The 23,411-nt window shown below is 51.7% G+C and overlaps 9 protein-coding genes across 9 annotated transcripts; 5 read left to right on the plus strand and 4 right to left on the minus strand.

The window, feature by feature from the left end:
- The first annotated feature begins 81 nt into the window (after window positions 1-81).
- CC77DRAFT_1090384 (glycoside hydrolase) lies at window positions 82-3,216 on the plus strand. Its single transcript, XM_018529516.1, has 4 exons — window positions 82-436; window positions 488-604; window positions 721-2,800; window positions 2,879-3,216. The coding sequence occupies exons 1-4, from the start codon at window positions 236-238 to the stop codon at window positions 3,082-3,084; spliced, it is 2,604 nt and encodes an 867-aa protein (XP_018391925.1). The 5' UTR covers window positions 82-235; the 3' UTR covers window positions 3,085-3,216.
- Window positions 3,217-3,272: 56 nt separating this feature from the next.
- CC77DRAFT_53598 (WD40 repeat-like protein) lies at window positions 3,273-5,922 on the minus strand. The gene is made up of 4 exons (XM_018532057.1): window positions 5,729-5,922; window positions 4,657-5,660; window positions 3,995-4,607; window positions 3,273-3,945 (listed from the first exon to the last, which is right to left on the minus strand). The coding sequence occupies exons 1-4, from the start codon at window positions 5,805-5,807 to the stop codon at window positions 3,401-3,403; spliced, it is 2,241 nt and encodes a 746-aa protein (XP_018391926.1). The 5' UTR covers window positions 5,808-5,922; the 3' UTR covers window positions 3,273-3,400.
- A 1-nt stretch (window position 5,923) lies between these two features.
- Window positions 5,924-7,760, plus strand: CC77DRAFT_53657 (pantetheine-phosphate adenylyltransferase family protein). Its single transcript, XM_018532061.1, has one exon. It carries the CDS (start codon window positions 6,094-6,096, stop codon window positions 7,327-7,329), a length of 1,236 nt encoding a protein of 411 aa, XP_018391927.1. The 5' UTR covers window positions 5,924-6,093; the 3' UTR covers window positions 7,330-7,760.
- A 490-nt stretch (window positions 7,761-8,250) lies between these two features.
- On the plus strand, window positions 8,251-10,366 carry CC77DRAFT_53588 (hypothetical protein). The gene is made up of 4 exons (XM_018532056.1): window positions 8,251-8,671; window positions 8,737-8,863; window positions 8,915-9,526; window positions 9,581-10,366. The coding sequence occupies exons 1-4, from the start codon at window positions 8,444-8,446 to the stop codon at window positions 10,177-10,179; spliced, it is 1,566 nt and encodes a 521-aa protein (XP_018391928.1). The 5' UTR covers window positions 8,251-8,443; the 3' UTR covers window positions 10,180-10,366.
- Window positions 10,367-11,877: 1,511 nt separating this feature from the next.
- CC77DRAFT_53636 (hypothetical protein) lies at window positions 11,878-13,992 on the plus strand. The gene is made up of 3 exons (XM_018532058.1): window positions 11,878-12,960; window positions 13,020-13,136; window positions 13,187-13,992. Exons 1-3 carry the CDS (start codon window positions 12,006-12,008, stop codon window positions 13,678-13,680), a joined length of 1,566 nt encoding a protein of 521 aa, XP_018391929.1. The 5' UTR covers window positions 11,878-12,005; the 3' UTR covers window positions 13,681-13,992.
- On the minus strand, window positions 13,986-15,748 carry CC77DRAFT_1015797 (hypothetical protein). The gene is made up of 2 exons (XM_018524094.1): window positions 15,694-15,748; window positions 13,986-15,540 (listed from the first exon to the last, which is right to left on the minus strand). Exon 2 carries the CDS (start codon window positions 15,520-15,522, stop codon window positions 14,173-14,175), a length of 1,350 nt encoding a protein of 449 aa, XP_018391930.1. The 5' UTR covers window positions 15,523-15,540; window positions 15,694-15,748; the 3' UTR covers window positions 13,986-14,172.
- Window positions 15,749-15,958: 210 nt separating this feature from the next.
- On the minus strand, window positions 15,959-16,492 carry CC77DRAFT_1004449 (hypothetical protein; the record flags this gene model as incomplete). Its single annotated transcript, XM_018523267.1, has 2 exons — window positions 15,959-16,079; window positions 16,134-16,492. The coding sequence occupies 2 exons, from the start codon at window positions 16,490-16,492 to the stop codon at window positions 15,959-15,961; spliced, it is 480 nt and encodes a 159-aa protein (XP_018391931.1).
- Window positions 16,493-17,378: 886 nt separating this feature from the next.
- On the plus strand, window positions 17,379-18,288 carry CC77DRAFT_54224 (hypothetical protein). The gene has a single exon (XM_018532093.1). The coding sequence runs from the start codon at window positions 17,432-17,434 to the stop codon at window positions 18,206-18,208; it is 777 nt and encodes a 258-aa protein (XP_018391932.1). The 5' UTR covers window positions 17,379-17,431; the 3' UTR covers window positions 18,209-18,288.
- On the minus strand, window positions 18,159-22,057 carry CC77DRAFT_1015799 (hypothetical protein). The gene is made up of 3 exons (XM_018524095.1): window positions 21,195-22,057; window positions 20,557-21,147; window positions 18,159-20,505 (listed from the first exon to the last, which is right to left on the minus strand). Exons 1-3 carry the CDS (start codon window positions 21,591-21,593, stop codon window positions 18,370-18,372), a joined length of 3,126 nt encoding a protein of 1,041 aa, XP_018391933.1. The 5' UTR covers window positions 21,594-22,057; the 3' UTR covers window positions 18,159-18,369.
- Window positions 22,058-23,411: the final 1,354 nt, after the last annotated feature.

The following is a 23,411-nucleotide window of genomic DNA, read 5'->3' on the forward strand; positions in this document are numbered from 1 at the left end:
CACCTCGCAGCTACCCCGACCTCCGTGTCGCTTCCGCACACGTCACCTGCACCTCCCTCGGGCATCCTAGTGCTTGCATATGCATCATTGTGCTTCTTATACTTTAGCTGTTCGGTCAATACAAGATCAATACACCCTTCTCATTCATCTTGTCCATCGTGTCTTTGCTTGTGTTGCTTTCAATCCATTGTCCTGACCATCCAGTTCGCCCTGACATCCAACCTTGACCGCTAACATGTACGCTGCACTAAGCTGCCATCCTCCGCTGGGACAGACGACTACTATTTCCTCTGATCGAGAATCGGTCAGATTCACTGTAGTCATTGAGAGCTCTGCCGGCTCAGCAAAGACGTGGGAGGTTGCTCTGTGGCACAACTTTGATACTCTGGACCAATGGACAAGCACTAGTTTGCAGTCGAGTAACGAGGCATCAGTGGTCAGCATCAGTCATACAGTATGGGCGCGTCGGGAAACTAACTGCTCAAAGACAGCCGTCAAGCCCGATAAAGCAGATGTACAACGTCAGTACTATACAATCGATTTGCCGGGACGTCCGAAGCACGGGTCTTCTCTGTCGTACACCATCACATTCAGAGCTTCAGAGGTAAGTGCTAGACTCTGTGCTTACAATGAGCTTCACTTTGTTCCAGTCTTTTAGTTTCTTGCCATTGGATCGATGGTCGCAGATGGGCACGCGAACCCCTCCGCTGACATGCGCAGAACGAGCCTTGGAAATGGGCCAATGAACAGTTCTCAACTTCGGACGGTCGCATCATATACCAGTCGCCAGATCCGCTAAAAGAAGACTTGACATATTACCTTGAGGGTCTTCCACCATTTCTCAACATTTCCAAAGAACAGAGCGATACGCCCAATACGGTCCTATGGGACCTGACCTACCCCGTGAGCGCAGCGTCAGGCAAGACATCCGGTCAATCGAGCGAGAGGCTTGGCAAGCCGACGAATCTCTCACGTTGGTTCGCTGAAGTCAGATTATGGGCTCCATGGCTCGCTCCGAGACAGGGCAAGGACCGATTCCAGCCAGACAAGGATGCTATGTTGGCAGCGTTCGAGCGCCATGACGGCTCTCATCTGGTTCTTCTCGCAGTGAGTGGATTAGACGAGGTACTAACACTTCTCAATCACGATAGTGACGGCAGAGTCGTCATGAACGCCAAGAATGATAGCGAAAAAGACGGCACTGTACGCATTGTTGCTGCAGTAGGCAGAAAGTTGGACGACGCAGTAGCAGCCTCCATGTACTATGCTCGCAAGCTCGTAATGGCATATGAAGCATCGACGGGGCAAATCAATGAAGAGGAGAAGGCTTTGGTTGACGACTTCAAACCGCAATGGCTAGAGAACTGGTACGACGGCTTGACGTACTGCACCTGGAACGGTCTTGGCCAAAAGCTCACCGAAGATAAGGTTTTCGATGCCTTGGAGTCACTTCGCAAGAACGAGATCAATATCAGTAATCTGATTATAGACGACAATTGGCAGTCACTCAACACTGAAGGCGGGGACCAGTTTAACAACGCTTGGATGGAGTTTGAAGCAACCAAAACTGGGTTTCCCCGTGGTCTGAAAGCAACAGTGAGCGACATCCGAGAGAAGTATAGTCACATCCGACACATCGCTGTTTGGCACGCGATCTTTGGATATTGGGGCGGTATAGCTCCCGAGGGGAAGATAGCCAAAGACTACAAGACCACCAAGGTACAACTGAAAGACGGTGTATCCGGCGGAAAAATCACCGTCGTAGCTGAGGAAGATGTAGACCGTTTCTACAAGGACTTCTACGAGTTCCTGTCCTCGTGCGGTATCGACTCCGTGAAAACAGACGCGCAATTCTTCCTCGATGAACTCCACGATGCAGACGACCGCCGCAAACTAATGAAGTCTTATCAGGACGCCTGGTCCATCGCCCAACTGCGCTCCTTTTCCGCCCGCGCAATATCCTGCATGTCACAAGCACCCCCTCTGATCTTTCACTCTCAACTTCCCTCCAACAAACCACGCATGCTACTTCGCAACTCGGACGACTTCTTCCCCGAAGTGCCCGCCAGCCACCCCTGGCACATATTCTGCAACGCCCACAACTCCATTATAACACAATACCTCAACATCCTCCCAGACTGGGACATGTTCCAAACAAGTCATGACTATGCTGCCTTCCATGCCGCTGCGCGTTGCGTATCGGGCGGACCGATTTACATTACCGACGTGCCCGGCCAACACGACATCGATCTCATCCACCAGATGACAGGAAAGACGCCCCGAGGGGACACCGTCATTCTACGTCCCCACAACGTAGGCAAGACAACACAAGCCTACAACGCCTATGATGATATGGTCCTCCTCAAAGTAACGACCTACGTCGGCATGGCACACACCGGCGTCTCGATCCTCGGTGTCTTCAACTGCACACCCAAGCCAGTCTCTGAACTCATTGCTCTGGACGCTTTCCCTGGTGCGGAAAAGGGTACGTACATCATTCGTTCGCATACTGACGGTCAGGTTACGGAACCGACCAGTGTGGCGACGAACAAGGCCTTTGTACACCTTGATTTGCCAATCAGGGGCTGGGAGATCCTCTCTGCGTATCCATTACTGGATCTCGAACTCAAGAGGGGACAAGATAGTGAGGCAAAAGGTCCGAGTAAGATTAGTGTGGCGAATCTGGGCATTGTAGGAAAGATGACGGGTGCAGCGGCCATTATTAGTGCAGATGCGTATGTAGATAGGAACTCGGGAAGACTGAGGGTTTGGACGAGTTGCAAGGTTTTGGGCACTTTCGGTGAGTTTCTGTTCTTTATTTCCCCCCCCCCCCCCCACCTCTCTCTTCACTATTGACATCCTGGCTAACAATACACAGCACTTTACGTCTCGGATTTGCCCAAGCGCTCTATTGAGAACGACTTCTTCGCTGTGCTTTTCGGCCGCCCTGTCCCAGCTCACTGCGTCAGTGTTAGCAAGGAATGCGAGAATGTGCTTGAAATCGATACCGTTCGTGCGTGGAAAGAAACTGATTCAAAGGCTGGATGGAGCAACGAGGTTGTCGTTGAAGTTGTTATTCGATAAATATACGCTGGTTGTGGAAAGAAATTGTGAAAAGGGCCAAACGGTGGAAAAAGAAGTCATCTCAAGCAAACACGAACAGCGTAGCGCAAAATCGCAATATAGAAGACAGAATCTTGCACTTTCAGGTATCTTGGATATGCATCAAACCCGCCGCAACGCCCTTGAACTATTGTGCTCAGAAAGTAGTACCGGAAGCTATGCACTTTTCCTCCTTGCCATCCCGTCTTGCAAAGAAAGGCGTCAGATCGTACATGGGCATTTCATGTCGTCTCCTAGAGTGTACCCAGTCCTTAACAGCAAGATAACGTAACGCTCATCATAACTTGACGCCCCAGACTCCACGTCCGCCGGCGACACCAACCCACTCGCCGCCTTGCCCTGTCAATGCGCTCTGAGGTGCCCAGCTAATGTTGCCGACTTCGTAGTCGCACCTCCAGCTGGCATAAGGTCCTTTCTGACCCACAGGTACATTCTGCGCACCTGCAGCCCCATTGGCGGAATGTGTAGTCGCTGGCTGTACGACTGGAGGCTGTGCTGAAGCATGTTCTCCGCTGATAGTCGCGCCATTGTTTGCATGAAGAAGATCCCATATGAGGACCAGTGAGTCGTCACCACCAGATGCGAGCATGCCTCTTCGTGACGGGTTCCACTCTATGCTGTTGACAGATGCAGAATGGCCGCGAAGTTCGAGGAGGGCCTGGCCCGGTTGTCGCACATCGAGGATGCGGATGAGGTTTGAGTCGGCGGCGAAGGTAGCGAGAAGATGGGAGTCATGTGGTGATGCGGCGAGCCGGAGGAGCGGAGGCGCATACGACATGGTCTGTTGGGCTTTGGTCGGAGACATGCGACCTGTTGGCGAGCCTGTAATATGTTAGTGATTGACGTGGAAAGTAAACACACCAGGACTTACCCTTGTCTTTGTCATTGCCCTTGTCTGAAGGCTCGTAGATGATGGTGCTGTGCTCGAGACTGCGGAGATCGAACATGCGAACACTACCGTCGGCTCCACAACTCACAAAGACATCAACGCTCCCTGCGCAGAAGCGTACATCGAAGACCTCCTTGTCGTGGGCAATCAATTGTGTCTTGGCGGTGAGGGAGGGTATGTCCCAAATGGTACATGTCGTGTCTATGCTTGAGGTGATGATGAGCTTCGGCGACATGGTGTTCCAGTCGAGCGAGGTGAGGGGCGCAGTGTGTTCAGGGGTCTTTGAGTTGGAGAGAAGCGCGAGTGGTGTAAGCTTAGGGAGCTGTGGCTCGCGAGTGTTTACGGAGGATGAGCGGGTGATTGTGTTGCTCATGTTGTTGCCAGAGGCTTGAGGCAATGACCATAACCGCAGATGATCACCAGACGTTGCGAGGAGGTCGGTCGACTGCTTCTGCGAGGATGGCGGCTCCCACAGTATTCTCGTGACAGGGAAAGAACATGTGGCTTCAGCGATGGCATTGTATTCGAGGCCGTAGGGTGTGGCGCCGGGGACAGACGTGTCTTGGGGCGCTATTTGGGTGTCGAGAATGCGAATCTAGAAGTCGCGTCAGCATGGCGCATGTGAAAGTCAGTCTCGTACTCACGAAGTTGTGGTTGTCTTCGAGATAGCTGCCCACGGCCATCTTGCCAGCGCTGTTGCCGCCGGGGACGTTCCATTTGCACCAGTCGTAGGCGTATATGCTCCAGGGCGCAAGGTAGTTGCTGTTGGAGGGCACCTTGTTTCCGTCGGTGACCATGGTGTTGCCGTGTCCCATGCCGCCCTCCTGGTCCATGGTCGAGTTTGCGCGCGGCCTGATATCAGCCAGGCCCAGGGGCGATTGCGATGCAGCGCCGGAGGGAGTGGTAGGATAGTACTTTTGCGCAGGGGTGCCGGCGGCGTACTTGGACTGCTCGGGCGTGTTGGAAAAGGGAATGTATTTCTGGTCGGGCCCCAGGCCAGCTGGGCTCGAGCGCGAGTAGGAATGCGACCCTGAGTGGGGAGAGTGCTGTGCTTGGCTGATGGTGTTGGAGCGCGTGGGGAGCGTGTATTGCTGGGCGTTGCTCGCTATCTGGGTCTGGGTAGGCACGACGGGCGCGGTGTAAGCGGCGTTGGGTGCCGGTCGCTGCTGCTGTTGCTGCTGCTGTTGCTGCTGCTGTTGTGGCTGTTGTGATTGTTGTTGCGGCGGCTGTTGTTGTTGCTGTTGCTGCCCTGAACCGCCGGCGGGCTGGAGGCTACCGGGGACGGCCGGGGAGCCATACTGGCTGTTCTGAGGGGTTCCATGGTCGATGTTGATGTTGGGCGCCGATCGATAATTGTCGGGCGAGTTGTACATTGCCTGCTGCTGCGCCGGTACGGACGAGGGTACTGGGACATGCTGGCCTACCGCCGTCGATATGTGCAGCTCCTCGTTGGTGCGTCCGCCTGTGGTCGGGGCTCTATGTCGCGGGGCGTCGAAGCTCGAGTTGGCTGCTGGCGGCGCCGTCGAGGCCATGTAGCCTTCGCTCTGTCCTTGGGCATTCCCGCTGCTCTGCGGCATAAAGGCGTCGGTGCCAGCCCGCGTGGTGCCCTGGGTTGCTCCTCGCAGATTGCCTCCAGGCGCTCCTATGCCTAGTATCGCAGAACACACATCAGCCCAAGTTCAACGGTAGATGCCCCCCAGAAGTGAGCCTACATACTCCCTAGCGCCGAAGCCGCTGCGAAGATGCCCTGCGCCGGGTCGTTCTGCGCATTGTGGTGGTGGTTTCCGAAGGGCATGGCGCCTGCAATTACTACTGCGCTGGCTCAGGCAGATAAAAGAGAGACTGTGGTTTGTCGCAGCGCGTAATCAATCGTCCAGGAGCTGGAAGTGCGGTTGGCGTCGACTTGCTGGGCAGCGGCGGCTCTATCTCGGTAAAAGTTCCCCACCACCCCTCCGAACCCTCCCTTCACGCCTACCCAGGGCTCAGAGTATATGTGATTCCAGCTCGCTTCCAGGCTATAGTTCATGACCCAGGGTCACAGTTTCTACCAACCGCAGCTTCCTTGACCAAATCTTACAGCCATGCCTCCATCACGCAAGCCTGTCCATCGTGCACTGCTGTTGCTGCCGCCTGCGCCCTCACCACCGTCATATGCTGCGCTCAAGGCCGCCTACAACTCACCCTTGTTCACTGTCTTGAGAGAGCTGGCCACATCTCCTCGCGTATCAAAAGAACCCACCGTTTTAGAAATTGCACTGCCATGCCCGCATCTGTACGGACATCTAGATGCGCCCCGCGGCGTACACTATGCGACTACTCAACAATTGGTTGCCGACCTCTACAAGCTCATCTGCATCACGGCTAGTAGAGAATCTATCGATACAGAAGACTCTGAGGGCGTTGATGCTCGCGTCATATTAGTCGCATATCCTCGGGATGGCCAATTGACGACGCCGCTGCCCGATTCATCTCCTGAGCAGGAACTCCAAGGCCCTGCTATCGATATCCATACGCTAGCCCGGAGTTCTCGGTCATGGGATACTATCTACTCGGTCGAGAGCGAGGAAGGGGAGCGCGTACTAAAAAGCTTTCTTTCTTTATCCCAAACTCAGACGCCCATATCTAAAGTTCGCGGTGGCATTGTCAGTGTAGAAACCCCAGAATCATCATCGTCTACCGGTAACTCAGACAACTCAATCAACCACATGTCCGTTGCCGTCGGAGGCACTTTTGATCACCTCCACATTGGTCACAAACTACTGCTCACCATGTTTGCCTTCATGTTGGGAAGACGACAAGCATCTCCTTCTGACACAACTTCCAGCGTGCTTACCGTTGGAATTACTGGAGATGCTTTGCTAGTAAATAAAAAGTTCGCAGAGCACCTCGAGAGCTGGAAAGAGCGTCAAGAATCGACACACAACTTCCTTTCATCTATCGTCTACTTTGGCCCCCCAGGCGACGAGCGTATCCACGTTGAAGAGATCAAGGAACCCGGGCCGAACGGACATGCCGTCCACGTCAGCTATCCTTTTGGGCTCACTATTAAATACGTCGAGATCTGGGACCCTTTCGGCCCAACAATCACTGACAAAGAAATTTCTGCCCTGGTGCTCTCTCTTGAAACAAGGGGAGGAGGTGCTGCTGTGAACAACAAGCGCAGTGAGCAGGGATGGAATCCCCTCGATATTTTTGAGGTTGCCGTTCTCGATGCCAGCGAGGAAGGCAATGTAGACGAGACGTTCCAGAGCAAGCTGAGCAGCACCGAGATTCGTCGTAAAAGGAGCGAACGTGTTCAATCCAGGGCGAAAGCGTGAACCATGTTGATCAGGGTCTGAGCAGGGAGATGAAAGAGACACGTCTCGGAGTGTTTGTTGGCAGACAGTATGTGAGCAGAGGCGTTGTCGACTTCCCATGTCGACAAGTTGACGAAGCAGGAGGTTGTCTAGTGTCATTTCTTGTGCGACATTGCACGACAGTTGCGTGCGCCAAAGCCACACGACCGCGCAGGTCCGCATGACATTACCAGGGCCGGCATAGGGCTTGTGAAGCAACACGTCGCCATAGTCGACAGTCTGAATGCATTAGAGCGTCATCATGTGCGAGCTGACTTACGGATGTAGACTCTCCGTAATGAATGTCTTTGACGCATGCGAAACAGGAGAGAATGACGCGCTTCTACAGCATAATTACATTGCACTCTTGACCACCCGTTTCAGCCCACTATGAGGCTCCCAAGCTCTGTGTCGTCATAAGACGCTCCATTGTTTCGCATAGCGCAAACGCCATCCCAAGTACACGGCAGTGGTATCGGTCGGATGACGCTTTTTTCTGCGGCTGATTGGCGTCACAAGCGCTTCTGATGCATGCTGTGTTGGCAACGCCATGGAAATTTGCAGCCCCACCCCAGTGAGTATTATCACGTGGTCGAAGGCCGATGCGGGTGTCCGCCATCAGCAAGACGGGAACATGGCTCCTCCCGAGCTAAAAGAGTCGATTTGTCGCTATGGACTACTGCAGCACACTATTCCTGTTGCAGTCTAATTCACCGCGTGCCATTGGAGATTTTGAAGCGGGCGTACCGGGATTGTCGCTGCAAGGCCAGGCTTCGTGTCCAGTCGTCTTCGCAACTCCAGCGACGCTTAGCTGACTGCTGGCAAAGAGGTCATGCATTTCTTCCCCCTACCGCGCCCCTCTGGCTGTCCTTCGCTTGCTATCCCACAGAACGGTGCCGTCGGATAACACCACGTCGTCAGTTGATGACCCTCTCCCGCTGTCGCTATCCAACTACCACCACCCGTCAGACGAGTATCCCGACCCGGCCCGAACTCTGCTGCCCTGCACCCAAAGTATATCCGCTGTGCGGTGCGCTCCTAAATCGCTTGGGAGCTTAAGCTTCGTGGTTGAGCTCCTCCTCCGCGGTCGTCATGAATGGTCCCACTTAAAATGGGTATCCTCGATCTTGCCGACGAGCTTCTTCGCATCATCCTCGAATATGTTGCCTCTGAACCAGAAAAACCAATCAGCCTGGAGCGCCGTGCCTATCTCTCACAGGAGAGCTTTAAGCTACCTCTGCCTCTAGAGCCTGACGACGCCGACACCGTTGCGAAATTTCGCCTCACATGCAGAAAGTTCGCCTTGCTCGGGGTGATTCATCAGGTTAAGTTGTGCCTGTACGAGATGCATGAGAGACGTACACTGACTTCGTATCTTCACGTCTGCAGTTCTCTCGCGTTACCACACGCTTCTCGCGGAAAGGACTTGAACGCCTAGAGAAGATTGCAAATCAGCCGCACATTGCGGGCCGCGTGAAGAAGTTCAGTTACATGGTACCGTTCTTCTATGATCAAGGTATCATCACAGATCCTGCTTCTGCCATCTTTGAAACTGACCAAGTTACAGGACGAGAGCGCATTCAGGAGCTTTTACGCACACGGCCTGAGAGTTTCGGCTTCCTTGATGTCGGTCACTTTCAAGAAAAAGTAAACGAGCAAAGGGACATCCTACGGACAAGAAAAGATGCTCGTATTTTGCACTTTGCGCTCCAGCGATTCACTTCACTCCAGCATGTTCAAATCCTGCGACTGCAGGACCAGCAAGATGCGGTGTTGATTTCGTATATGCGGGGTCACAACGAACTGAACAGTCTAGTGCCGACATGGCCACCAGCATGCCTGCATAGCGCGAAAACGATCGGTCAAGCTCTCCTTGAGTCCGAATCACCATGCTCAAGGTTCTCATCACCCATGTTAAGTCCTCAGAGTGTTCTAGGTGCCGCCAATAACCCCCCCTCAACGTTGGGAATTCTGGCCGAACGCCTCACTTGTCTAGAGTTACATTTCGATGATAGCACGGACCTGGACGTACGGATGCGACATCTATCCTCATTGTCCAAGGCACTATTCACTGCGGCTAAGAACATCGAAGCAGTGCATATTGGTTTCCCTTCATATCGGCCACTCACGTTACGACTAGAAGAGCTTTTCCACAATGTCAAATGGGAAAAGTTGCAGGGTATGTTTTGAAGGTATGAGACGCACTGCGACATAGACTAACTTTATCTTGCAGCCTTTGGAATCCAAGCCTGGCGTCTTAACGCAGATGAAATCCTGGGTATCGCTCAGCGACACAAAGACACACTGCGTGGTTTGCGCCTTCGAGATGTGCTCTTAAAAGATGGCAGTATGTGGAGGGATGTGCTCCCCTGTCTACGTGACGACCTCACAAGACTCGACTGGGTCAGTCTCCGGCGAATCGGATACGAAAAACACTTCGACGAGCAGTTTGTCATGGGAGCCGAAGTCCCCGATGATCCTCTAGGAAGTGATAGCAGCGACGAAAGCGACGATGACAGCCACTACGAATACGATGGTGAACACGACGATCCATCCGATGACCACAGTGGTAGTGGAAATGATGCTGACGGTAGCTCGATAGCTGGCACCGAATCCGATGCAGAGACGGATGAGCCTGAACAAGGCGGTACTCTGCACTTTCCACCAATGCCAGACACACCGGCTTCAATAACATGGTGCAACTGCAATGGCCACATGGATAGCGTGGACGCTCTAGGGGATGATGGAGTCATGGTCACCAATCAGCAACGCAAATTCTGGGAGAAGTGGGTCGTGAGGAAGATCTGCACCGAGCAGCATGGTCATAAATGAGCGACCATCAGTCCGTCAGATATGGAAAGCCATGCGCATAGTGTTGTTGGTGGTGACCTGGGCGTAAGAAGCAATTTACTATCGAACCGGTTGTAGCTTGTCTGCAGGTGCGATCACGTTCTAGGTCCCGCATGCGGTCCATGAACCGCATATGCGTGTTCGCAGCAGCCACAGCACTACTCGGGCGCTTATGCAAACCCAACAACCCGTCACCAGGTCACATCAACGATTCGGTACGAACGCGCACTGCGCCGCAGAGTCGCACTTTTCATGTGGACCTGACCAGACGACCCCACGCATCCGCATCCTCCAAACACTCGGACCGATAGACGACAACGTCTTCAAACATCCATTTTCTTGGTTGTTCCTACTTCATGGATATCTATCGAAGCATTGCGCAGGCGCTCCTGGCTCTTTGCATACCATATCTTCTCGAAGGGCGGACTGTTCACATCTATGCTTCGTCTCTGACGCCAAAAGTTATGCGCTTGCATCCTATTTCACTTTTCAACATCTCAACCCTGAGTAACGAATGTAACGTAGCGTGGGAAGGTATCTGCTTTTCATCTCATCAGTCCGATTAGACACATCATCTTTCTTTTCCAATCTATCGCCCTTCTCCTCAACGATGTCATCACGAAGCTCAAGGTGGGACACACTCGGAGGCTGTCTGTAATCAGTCCGACTTTTACATGTTAAATACGGCTACTAGGCTTCACTGTTCTATCTGTTCCTATCAAATTTTACTCCTCCGTACAGTCTAGTAAAGTCAAGACAGTAGCATGGGCAGTAAGACAACTGTCGATAGAGCTAGTCTATCTTACTTTACAGTCCAACCTTCCTCTTTCCTTCTCTACATAATTCAAACGATTATACTAGTAAAGCTGCTTTATTTTCAGTCAGCGGCTTTTTTCATCGTCCTGGAAAGTGAGAGCGTCAGGAACAGCATGCAGGCGAACTTCATCACTAACAACTTCGGCAGAGCGATAGAACTTCACCGCCAATTAAACCCTCAATTCATATCTCAGGTGCATTCCATGACACCACGTAGACGCCATGATCACTAGGTATAAGATCAACTACCTCTACTGCACAGTCACTGCCTTGACCCAAGTAAACACCCTGACTCATTGTCCTGGACAGTTTAACAAAAGAAGCCCCCTCTGTTCCCTCACCACACGTAACGCGCTCATGACACGTCAGACGCGTTCTCACACGTCTTCTTGGCGTGCCAACATGATGGTTACAGTTCAACGCGCCTTGATTTGGCTGTCTGATCCATGAAAACTCTTCAAGCAGCTTCTCACTTATAACATCGCAATGACAAGACACACCTGGAGGCTTGCAGATGCCGGCGTAATGCTGTGGGAGCCGGCCGTAGAAGCTGTGACAGCTACGGCACTGCAAGGCGCGCATGCTCTAGAGCAACCAGACAACGTGGCAGAAACTGATATTCAAGGTAAGTGGTCACCAATTATTCTTGCCTACAGTGTTACAGGGCAAGGGCTAACAGCCTACGACCAATGTTAGCTAGCAATCACGATGACTGCGAAGACAGCAATGAGCAAGACTTGGTACTACCTTCTATTGAGGGCCTCTTCGGATCGTATATCAAGAGCGAGCCTGACGAAGATCTTGCGATGGAAAATCCTCTAGGCACATCACGATACGCTTCAGGAAGTACAGAGCCATTATCAAGTCCATGCCCGCTGATTTCAGGCGGAATCGTCTCTACTAAGCTGCACAATTCTTCGAAGACAAGCCGTCATCTCGAAGTTTCCAATATTGAACGAACGCCACCGGTACGTCGAACTCTCAACTTCGGGATGGCAAACGTCCACAAGACACTCGATGCCGTACCAAAATATGGTGAGCCTAGTGGCTTCGATTCATTAGCAGCATTGAAACGCCTCGAACGTGACCCACCCCACCAGTGGGATGAAGATGAGCGGGAGCTGCTGACGATCCTTTACCGATGGTACAGTGACAAAGACGCAACGACGCTTCCGAGGACTTTCAATGCTGTTACTGACCAAGATCTACGACTTTCAGTTATTCGCTATCAGTTCGACAGCCACCTGGTCTTGTACGGCCCACGTGCTTACCCAGAATTCGGTCGCGTCATGGCTGTACCTTTTCATGATCCTATGCAGAAGTACGGTGAAATACGTGCGATCGTCGAAGAGAAGGCGGCTGAATATGGCATTAACTTGTCGCGGCGGAGAATCGAGGTCAAACGAAAGTCTGGTTTAGCTCAATACGCGAGATCTCCGACCACAAGGAAGTACTGGAAATCTCTAGTTCGGCGCGCGGCAGAGAGAGAGAGGAAGATGTCTTGTGTACCTCTAGCGCCAAATGTTCAAGGATCATCAGCACAGGTTCCTCCGCTTGGAGGAGTAACTCTAGCAGCGGACGTTAAATATGAAGATGAAGAGAACTGGTCGGATGTTGAGGATCTTAACACATCCCCGGTTACATTTACGCAACCAAGCCCTAGTTCCTTGCCTACCACCAATTCTATTGGGTTCAGGGTATGGGATGCAAACAGCAGGACGATGTTCGACGAAGAGACTGGCTTCGTGAGCCAAGCGTTCTCAATCTGGAAGGGTGAATATCCACCGCCCTTCTCCCCTGATGGTCAAGGACGACAGGCGCTCATGATTCTCACAAACTTGCATCTCTCAATGAGCGGTGGTGCATCCGCGTTTGTATCTGTCTCAACTAGTCTTCTACAGGCGCTCGTTAAGGCTTCCACAATGAAAGACCCCAGGATAGCTGTCGGTATGTTTCATTCTCTAATAAACTCGTTGTTCATGGCTAATTGTTAATCTTACATGTAGTCGCGCTCGATCACGCATTACTCCAACAACCAAACAAAACCTTACCAGCAGCAGAAATCCTGCGCATGTTAAAAGCAGAAGGCCAAGCTTGGTGGGCCAGATATAAAGGACATGCAGGTAATACAACAATACGCGATATATGCTGTGTTGATACTAACATTCGTCAGAGCGGATGGTATGGGCTTCTGTACCTGCTGCAGCCATCATCTCTCACTTCCCGCTCTCAGAGTTGCGCCAACTCTCCAATCAAGAACAGACATGTGAAGACGTACTAAGTCTCAACGAGATACAATCTGGCCGCAGGACGCAGTATGTCTCCTCGCGAATACGGGATAAGAATAACAGCATAAACGTTGGCACGGCACGAGCTATGGCTATGGTGTCCCGGGCATTTGGCATGCATCGCAACAAAACAAGCTTAGCACATATAAAAGGACTCGTATCGTCCCTGGTAGACTCGTTCCAGCTAAAACAAGTCTTATCAGAAAGTCACTATACGTCAGGCATCATTGCTAGAGCGTTCGCTATAACGCTTAGATCGCAGGCTCATTCGGTCCAGGACATTGAGCTTGCGTTCCAGGATGGCGTTCAGCGAGGGACAGCTACGATCGCCTTCTACGCCCGTCGCTGGCCTGCGATCCCTCGAAGACGGAGCAGCTGAGACCATCTTAACGGTTTGCGCGAACATCTGACAACGCTTCAACGAATGTATTATCGAGCCCACTATATCTTCGACAACTGTTCATGTTATAAGTAAAGAGGAGGAATGATGTCCAACATGTTTTACTATGAGGATCTGGAGAAGCGCTATAAAGATATGACTTTCTCAGCGGTATAAGAGACACAGTGGACTGTATCATTGAAAACGCTAGGACAAGGGGCAGAGTGTTCAGAACTGCATTGCGTGTAGGAAACTTGATAGTATGTGGTAGAGCATAGATATATAGGAAAGCACCCAAAGGTCTCCAAAAACTGATATTTACTCGTCGTTGCGTTATCTGCCTGGAAGTGTCTGCACTTGAAGCACCCCAGAACGAGTTCATGCGCCTACAATATCACGAGATAAGGCGAATCTAGACCGCAGGTTTATTACACGACAGATCAAGTAACTACCGTGCAGTTTTCCTGTCGGTCAAAACTTTTGCTTAGACACCTACCCGCTAGCAGGCCTTCTTGCCTCCCCCAACAAGCCGTCAGATGACTCGTTACCCCCGTCGCTCTCACCGCCATTCGTTTCAACACGATGTGTCTGCTCTGCCTGTATCGCGCGCTCTCGACTAAGCATATGCTGCATCATCTCCACCTCCATGCTATCCCTCCTCCGGTGTCGTAGACCCCACCACACATCCTCCGCCTCCGCTACATCAACATTCCCATCCTCCTCGTTCATCATCGCGTTGTCTCTCTCCGCATGTGCATTCTGTCTAGCGGTCCTCCTTATATTGCTAACAGCTCGGCGTCGTCGCACATTAGCAGCGGGTGTCTCATAGGCGTTATTCCGATAGATCTCATCGTTTCCCAATGGCGCACCATCTATGTCACCATTGGGAACTACTGCATCATTATCGTCATCATCGATGCTAAAACTCGCAACTGAGTCAACCAGGGTAGTCCCACTTAGCGATGCGCTGCGCGACGACCGCGTGGAAGAGTCCGGTGTTGTCGATTCCACGACACGCGCGGTATACGTGCTCGGATGGATAATCTGAGTAGCTGTCGCGTATCTATTCGTCCTGTGCTCACCGTTTTGCCGGCTGTCCGCACGTTGCCGAATATGGAATTCATGGCCTTCCTCCCCATGGATGCGCAGAACTGGACCTTCAGGTGTGTTCACTACGTTACCCCAATCTCCAATGGCTTCATTGAGCTCGGGCATAGAGAGGCGAGGACGGGGACGGATATCTCCTGCGCGTGCAGTAACACGCTCGGCGAATTCATCATGGGTAGAAGACGCAGGTGGATAATCGTGGATGACAATTGGCCGATAGTTAATGGTGAGGGTTGGCTGATATCCAATGGAGGAGGGCGTTCCAATATGTTCATAGATGAAAACTGGTTGAAGACGTAGAGAGAAGCCGTTTTCTTCATTCCCAACATGGAGTACTAGTTGCGGAAGGATATCTGCTGTACCATTCATAGATGAAGGTTCATGCTCAGGGCTGGGCGGTAACTCTGTAGCAGACGCCGTCTCAAGTGCGTCGTCATCGTCCAGCAAGGAGCCAGATCCACCGAGTATACCTACCATTGGCACACTATTTCTGAGATCACTCTGCAGCTTCCTCTTCCTTCTCTTTTCGTGAGTGACCACTCTTCTTAGATTCTTAATGTGTTCAACTATCTCCGGTATGATATCCAAAAGTTCCTCGAGGTTCTCCACACGAGCTCTCGTTCCTGGATGTACTCTTGGGGGTAGAAAGTATGTTGCTAGCGAGAAGAGAAAGGATAGTATCGCGAGAGTAGGGAAGGTGACTGTTAGCAGAATGATAAAAGTGCCGCTATTCATGTAGTATGCCTGATGTTACTGTTGTTGTTAGGAAGATAGAGTTGAGGGCAAGTACATAGATTAGGGCCTTTAAGGATAAGAAAGCTTACTGTAATACATGTTATGTGACATGTTCGGCTTACAGAGCCCTTGGAATCCCAATCTTGAATAGAGCCTACAATCGTTACTTACTGTTCTCCATGTGCGATTCTGATAGCATTTCATTCACAAGGTGATGTGAAGATACACTGACGACGTGAGGTTTGGTATAGGATTGCCCTGAATTCCTCGCCTCTTTATATATTTCACTACTCTCTAAGATCTGTGGCACACGGCGTTCATAGCCAGTAGCCCGTCAATAGTTGGTGCGTCCAAGTTGATAATTATATTACTTGTGAAGTGGTATAAAACAGTATGTACAAAAGGTATTTGGTTATCCTTCAAGTGTAGAGGATATTTAACCAGAGGCAGTAATGACCATAGTGTAAGCGTTGGTCTGCTGGCAGACAAAGTCGTTGATGCCATTACCACCAGCGTGGCAGTAGGTGGGAACTTCGCCCTCGCCCCAGAAGCCGAAACTATTAAAATTGGTTAGCTTGTTGTTCATGAAAGTAGATGCTCGGGATACGTACGCAGTGCCAAGCTCGTGGTAGACGCGGATAGCGAAGGTGTCGGTGCTGTTCTCAGGCTGGTACATGCCGAAGCGGTACTTGGAGTCACCGCAAGTCTCAACCTCAGCAGGAAGGACAGGGTAAGGACCACCAGAGCACTCGAGGTCGGTGGCGTTCTTGCCGGTGAGCTTGAACGAAACGGACTGGATAGTGCCGTTGTTCTTGCGGAGGGTGTAGTCGGTGAAGTCGATGTTCTCGTAAGTGTTTGGGTCTGGTGGGCCACCACCGCAGTGAGCTGGGTTGGGGCACTCGGGGGTCTGAGGAGCGGGTGCTGCCATGGCGGCGGCACCGAAGAGGGCGGCGAGAGTGAAGAACTGCATGATGTCGGGTTTGGAGTTTGTTGGTGTTTTTGGTTGGAATGAGCTTGTTTGAGTTTGGTTGGAGTGTGTGTAGTTGAAGTAGGACAGGATGAGGCCGTACTTATATCTCTGTGAAGATCTTCATAACCATTTCAACGTCACTTGGCCCTAACACTCGACCAACGTCCATCCAAGCTCATGTATTCGGTCATACCTCGTATTCCACAGTCGGCTGGGTCGCACGCAGGCAATGATGTCGCCTCCCCGGACGGACGTGGGCCGACGTGGGTACAAATCTCCGAGTCTAGCAGTTAGACCCTTGACCGCTAGCATTTTTCTGGGATCTAAGTGGCAGTGATCGTCGAACAACAAGGTACGCACCTCGTATGTTGTGGTTGCGCATTTTGTGATGTTATCGCAGCTTGATGCATTGTTCTGCATTTCAGTGATTCATCCGCTTTGGTTGCAACAACTATGGTGGCATAGTCCGAATACGACAAGAGCATTCAACCGCTCCTGTGAACAGCCACCACGTTGACGTCGACACTGCTTGGCACAAGTGGTTCCATGAACGCCTGCGAGCGGTGCCATTTTTGGTGACTGCAAGGCTGCGCAGCCTCAAATCGTGACATGCAGGGTGCCAGAGCCGCACGCCACATCCGCCAACGCCACAGACTGTGATGTAGCGTAGCAGTCGATGTAACGTGAACGTGCGTCCCGACCAACGGGCAGGTCAGCTGTGTGCATTCGCACTCGCAAACAGGATGGATCGGATCTTGCAAGGCGCGAGCGGATAGGCCTGGCCAAAAATAGCAGCAAACGCGTTGCGCCTAGCGACGATATGCATGTCCGCGAAAGAAACACCTCATGTGTTTCGCATTAGGTGGTGTCTGTGGAGCGCATGTTTGTTGAGGCTTTCGATAGTGCGACAAGCTTGCGGGCCCCTAGTGGAAAATCGGCATGATGTCATTGGGTCCTCTGCAAGACTCGAATCTTCGGTGTCAATGCCCATGGGAAAGCCACCGAGCATGTGGAAACATACGCGTGGAATGTTCCATTGCTTTGTTGGCACCCGTTACCGCCGTTCTAGAATGGAGTGTCTTGCACAGCACTTCTATCAACGTGATTGTTGGAAGGGATGGGACTTTGTGCAGCTGTGAAGATGTCAGGTGTGTCCCAAGTACAAATTCGCACTTTGCAGGGACGCAGTCTAGTATAGCCGTTTGCAATCGCTACCGCACAATTTGCACCGCTATTGCGCAACTGGAAGAGAGCTCACCAGGAGACATGAACGCCAGTACAAGTGCATTGCCCGATAAGGCTGCAATACAGCGAGCTTCGAAAAGTAGCACCGGAGCAATCACTGGTGATCGTAATTTCGTATACGATGATAACGCTCCTTCCTCGCAGGAGTCATCGACTTCTTTCAACAGCCTCACGGAAGACTTTCTCTACGAGATTGAGGGATCTATCTGCGCTAGCCCTGTTGACTCCAGTATTACTTTGAGCAGCATCGAGCTCGACAGTGTCGACATAGGGGACGTCGTTGTCCAGGCTAATAGTGTAGAGTGGTTAGTTCGGATATGTTTCTGCGACAGCGCTAGCTGTTGCGGAAAGACTGTTGCACGATTGGAGAGCGGGGAAAGGAACCTAGTGAGGAAGTCGGCATGGCGAAAACGTGTATATGCGAAAGATCATGTGGAAGATGTTGAGGAAGATTGTATCGTTCAGTCGTGATATAACTACTATACTCCTAAAATGAGAGGTGGATACCTGAACGCTTGAAAGGGTATATAACATGCTTGTTTTGTACGCCGGAACACCATGCATGAGAATCGCTGTAGCAGAAAGATAAAAGGAAAACCAGAAAACAGTACAGAGTGGCTATTATCCGACGATCAGTGTCGCCATAGAGTAGAAAGCCTGCGCTCTCTCTTAACGCCGCGATCTTCGTTGTTACGAGGACCAATGCGCGCAAAGGATGCCTTGAGTACTGTAGGCATCTTAACAATAGAAGATGGAGTAGATCCGCTGGAAGACACGGTCTTTGATCGCGCTCTTTGTTGTGTGAGAGTGGCTTTGTACTGTTCCCAGTAGCCACTTGGAGTCGTGGTTGTAGACGATGGAGTTGCTGAGCCTTGCTTAGACGAAGTGCCTAGGGTGGATGGAGTAGAAATGCTTCGAGGAAGAGAAGGCCTCCTCTCAGCAATGAGAGAACGTGCCTGTTCAGTGGCGACAGCATGCTTTGTATCTGGGAAAAGCTTCAAGCTAGATCTTCTGGCCGGCACTGATGGAGTAGAAACAGCCATGCCAATCATCATATTGCCATTAGAATGTTCATGGACATCGTAAGTGATTTCTGGCTCTGCTTTTCCGAAGCCAAACTCAAAGTCGGTTTGTGGAGATTGTTGTCGTAGTAGGGGGTGTATTTCGCTTTGTGGCAGGGTTGGTGCCGTGGCTCTGGGTGTCTCAAAAGACACAAGCCCGCCTAGAAGCCCACTCTCTTCTGCGGGGCTAACCTTATGAACGGGGCCTTCTCCCGATGTACTCGACTTAGACGAGGCGGCACTTGCGGCACCTTCACTCCACAGTGAGCTTGCTGTAGAGCTTGTACTATCTGATCGGCTGGGTGGCTCCCCAGTGGCTTTTGAGAAAGTTGGAAACGTAGCACGCTCAAGCTGTACGGAATCAAGTAGGGGCGTACGGGGGCGTGTGGCCGTGCTACCTGTAGAGGTCTGCCTGCTACGGGAAGCAGAAGGCGACGGCGATCTGAGCCATGAGGTTTCGGGATTAGCTCTACTGTCGGCTGTGGGTGTCGTCGAGTGCTCTGAGTAAACAGATTCCGAGTAAGTGGACGACACCTGACGAGAACTAGCTTGCGAGACTGACGCTGTGTCTTTCGATCGATCTCCAAATTCTTGATTCATGCCAACAGATCTTCGTATGGGTGTCGAGAGACTATTCCTTCGCGAACCTCGAGCTGATAATGATCGCCGTGCGAACGAGCGAACCGAAGACGAGCGAAGGGGTTGAGATATCTTAAGTGGTGCGACTTCCATGGATCCACGCCGACTTAGATTTCGCGGCGTGAAGTAATCCTCCCTTTGGCAGTCGGGCTCTATCGAGTAGGGGCTGCTTTGAGATTCCGCAAGATAGTCGTCGATGGCCAACGGTACATTGACCGAGGGTGTGGCCAAAGGGGTCGTAGCACCGCTGTTGGTAGTCGAAGCGATGGGCTCCGCGACGTAACACAGAGCGTATTCTGGGCTTTCCGAATCGCGAACCTCTTTCGGTGCGCGAAGAGCGGACACCAGATATTGCAGTGTCCCGTAGATTACAAGCCATCTTACTTTACGCGCATCTGTCGATGATATCTTCCCCTCACGTTGACTAGCATTGATAGCGTGTGCCTTCTCGAAATGGATATAGGCCTGTACAATGCTCGATTCCATCGCGCTCGAATCCAAGGTATTGGTTGCCGCTGCCAAAGCACCATGCATGGTATCTTGTAGATGTGACTTGTTGTGTTGCGATGCCAGGATGAGCTGCCTCAAAGCTTTCTGCGAGTTCGTTTTCTGAGAGTTTGTTCTCTTCGGCGACGATGCATATACTGGTAGGAGAGGTAAAGGATGGGGCTGGGACTTGAATCCATGTCGTTGGTCGAAGGTCATAACGTTCTGTAAGACGCAGATGCCGCCGCTAGCAGGTCTTTGAGATGAAAAATCGGCGGTCGACTCGGTGTCTACGAGGTAGTCGTAGAGATTCTGAAAATCGTAATACATTGACTTGTAAAGCGCTTTAGGAAAGGTAGCGCCCCGTGGTGGTGGCCAATATCCAAACTTTCCGACGTAAAAGGTATGTAAGAAACGGCGAAAGCGATCAAGGTGGCTTCTGGCGCCATCTGTCAGCCCAAGATAAGTTGGGGAGAGGTCCTCTTGCAAGAACCTGCTTAGTGCGATCGATACGCGGCCGAGGTGCCCATCGACTTCGAGATGAGCTCGGGTAATCAGTGCTTTCGTGAGCTTCGAAGTCAGCTATAAGAATGTGTTAGAAAGTTATCCTCGATCAGATGATAGAATACATACCACATATTCCGGGCTGAGGACAAGGCTTTCACTCATACCAACACAGTGGGCGAAAGCATCAACCCAGGTATCTCTAAGCTTATAGTGTTCTGCATAGAAGAGACTTGCAAGGGCATAGTCTGTGCACTCTACCAGATCTCGGTACCCTTGGTTTTCTGCGTAGTCGAGAAAGTCTTGATGGTTGTTCGCATGGCTTGGTCGGAAGTGCTGCAACCGTTCTTGGAGGTCTACAAATGCTTGGCCCATATGATCGCCGACCAGTGGTTTACCTAGCAGGAACGCAAAGAAGTTGCGAGTTGTAATGTGCTGCCTGAAAGAGTCCTGGGATGAATCTTCTGAAGCAGGGATGAAAAGCTCGACGACGTTTGATTCCCGATTGGTGTTGTTGAGGGAGCTGGGCATTCGCCTCAATCGCTGGGAGGCAGATCCTGGCGCAGGTGCGATTTGGGCGTCGCATAAATTCAACATGGCGTCACACTTCTTCTGCCGTAACAGTCTGAAGGGAACGCAAAAGGACGGCCCACGACGCGAGGCCCCTTTTGCGTGTAGGTGGACGAAACAATCTCCTCCTTCATACCACAACTCAGGGTCCTTTCTTGCTGTTAGCCTAGCTTCAATGACGAAGTGCTCAAACATACTCTGCGTAGTCCATGATCCCAGTCGCTCACAGTACGGGTCAAGCCGACCCATCGTTGTACTTTGGTAGGATGCATCGGCTTGGATGTTGTCGCAAGGCAAGTGGCCGACCTTGGTCGCGTTTCGATGGTCTTAAGACGTCTCGTGTGGTTGTTGGTCTCCAGTAATGTAGAGGCAACGCGATCGCCAATCGTTAAGGTATGACGTCGAGTTGTAGGTAGGCTGGTGTGGTGAGGTAGTGTAGATCCGCTTGTCGGTGCCGCGGAGACTACTTGATTCAAGGTCCTAGGGTCATCCATACGAAGGTTACAAGAAGTGAACGAAATGCGCGTGGGAATCAGTTGTTGATGAGGCTCCTCCACAGAGCTAGTCTGACAAGACGGGTTGTCTTCCGAAGCCATGCTGATCTAAATAAGAGTGTGCATGAGTACCACAGAATGAGAAGCTCATGGAGCACGGGCAGGGATTCCTGGTCTGCCGTGTTGAAATCAAAACTAAGCAGAAGTCTGTCGCGGTGGGACGTGGGACAAAGCAACTATTGTATGTACGTCGACAGACCCTTGTTGCGCCTTCACCTATCTCGACAGCTAAGACGCGACGCAGTTCGGTCCATGATGGCGTCTTTTGGTTGGTGAGGCTACGTCTGGCGGATCCGGTAGAACGAATTGGTGAGACGATCTTTCCCAGATAAGGGATCGGCAGTCAGTGGCTTGCGCGGGCTACTTCCATAGCGCCAAATATGTAGCTGTCGGGGATTCGTTCTACGATCCAGATCGTACCATCATGGTGATGAGTTGTGTTCGAGACCTAAGAATTTGCATTCAGTGCTCAGCCGCAAGTTGCCAACGCTTAGAGCTGAGATACATCCCAGCCTAAAGCTCACAAGCCTCAGTACGGCAAAGCGCATGCGGGGAAATAGCTACTCTAAGAATTTGGCAAGATTGCAGGGTAAGTGGCACGGCATTGGGCGTCTCCGGGCTTTTTTTTGGCGATCTCGCCAGCTGAGGGGTGGCGTCGCTCTGAGCATAGCAAAGACAGCTCACCCATCGCCGACCGACTCGTCACAGGGATCTACCAACATGAATGCGTAATGTCGGAGGGTGTGGGGATCAGATATCGCGTTCGACATGTACGAGGGTGTGGTTCATGCTATCGTGCAAAAACCAACGAATAACACGACTCTCTCGAGAGGTTGGGTGGGGACGCCGTGGCGGCCGCCATGATCGCCGGCCAAGGGTGCTCGGCTCTCCTCATTGCGCTGGCATCATACTGTACGTCCATACATCACCAAAACTCGGCCCACAAGCCCTCTGTTCATGCTCGCCTATCGATCTGCCGCGATATCTCATTCCTCGTCGTTCTACAGGTGCCCAAGCAGCCCGAGGTCGACGTATGCTTGCGTTCCCCAAACCGCTAAACCTTATACACTACTTTCCACTGCCCGTCAAGGGTCTACATGCTCTTCTTGCTATGCAACAAATATCTTGCACTTTGCAGTAGACAATCAAACTCTGGATCATCTGTCGCTGATTGCGAAACAGAGTACCTAGAACACGGCATCGGCGTATGCTGGCGTCCTGATGATATTGGCCCGTCACGCTGATTATGGTGCCACCTCAAGATACAGTATCTGAATTCCAAGCTTCAAACTACTGCAAGCACGCGTTGGTTGACACCTTTACGCCGTCCCGAACGCACAGCATGCAGCAACGACACCCGGGCCTCTACCACAGTTTTGACGCCATACAATGCCGTACAAGGCGCGCTACCACTCTAATATCTTTAGAGAGTATATCTCGAGATTCAAGAACATTACACCTACCGATTGACGTCTCGCAGTGTTTTTGTAGCTAGAGAAGGGTCTGATTTAGGTATGCAGGATTCAGGCAAGGCAAACAAGCAGCCCACGTCGCATATGCATCCAGCCAATTCTCCGGTGTCGAGCCATAGACTGACGACCAAATAATCGATGACAGTAACACCAGACAGGGGATGCAGGTGGCCCTGGGTTGCATACATGACCGTATCCGCGCGTCCTTCCGGTCTCCACATGTAAGCATACCGCGTCCGAGGACGCGACGCGTTCTTGGTGGAACATGCCGCACCACACTGGCCTGTTGTGAGTGGGGGACCACAAATTCTCCATGACAGCGTTCTGAGTTGATTATCTCGGACTAGAGGTCGTTGCATTGTTCATGTCCTGAGAATAGGCAATCGAT

This window comes from Alternaria alternata, assembly GCF_001642055.1.
Source record: "Alternaria alternata strain SRC1lrK2f unplaced genomic scaffold CC77scaffold_1, whole genome shotgun sequence".
NCBI classification, from domain to species: Eukaryota; Fungi; Ascomycota; class Dothideomycetes; order Pleosporales; family Pleosporaceae; genus Alternaria; species Alternaria alternata.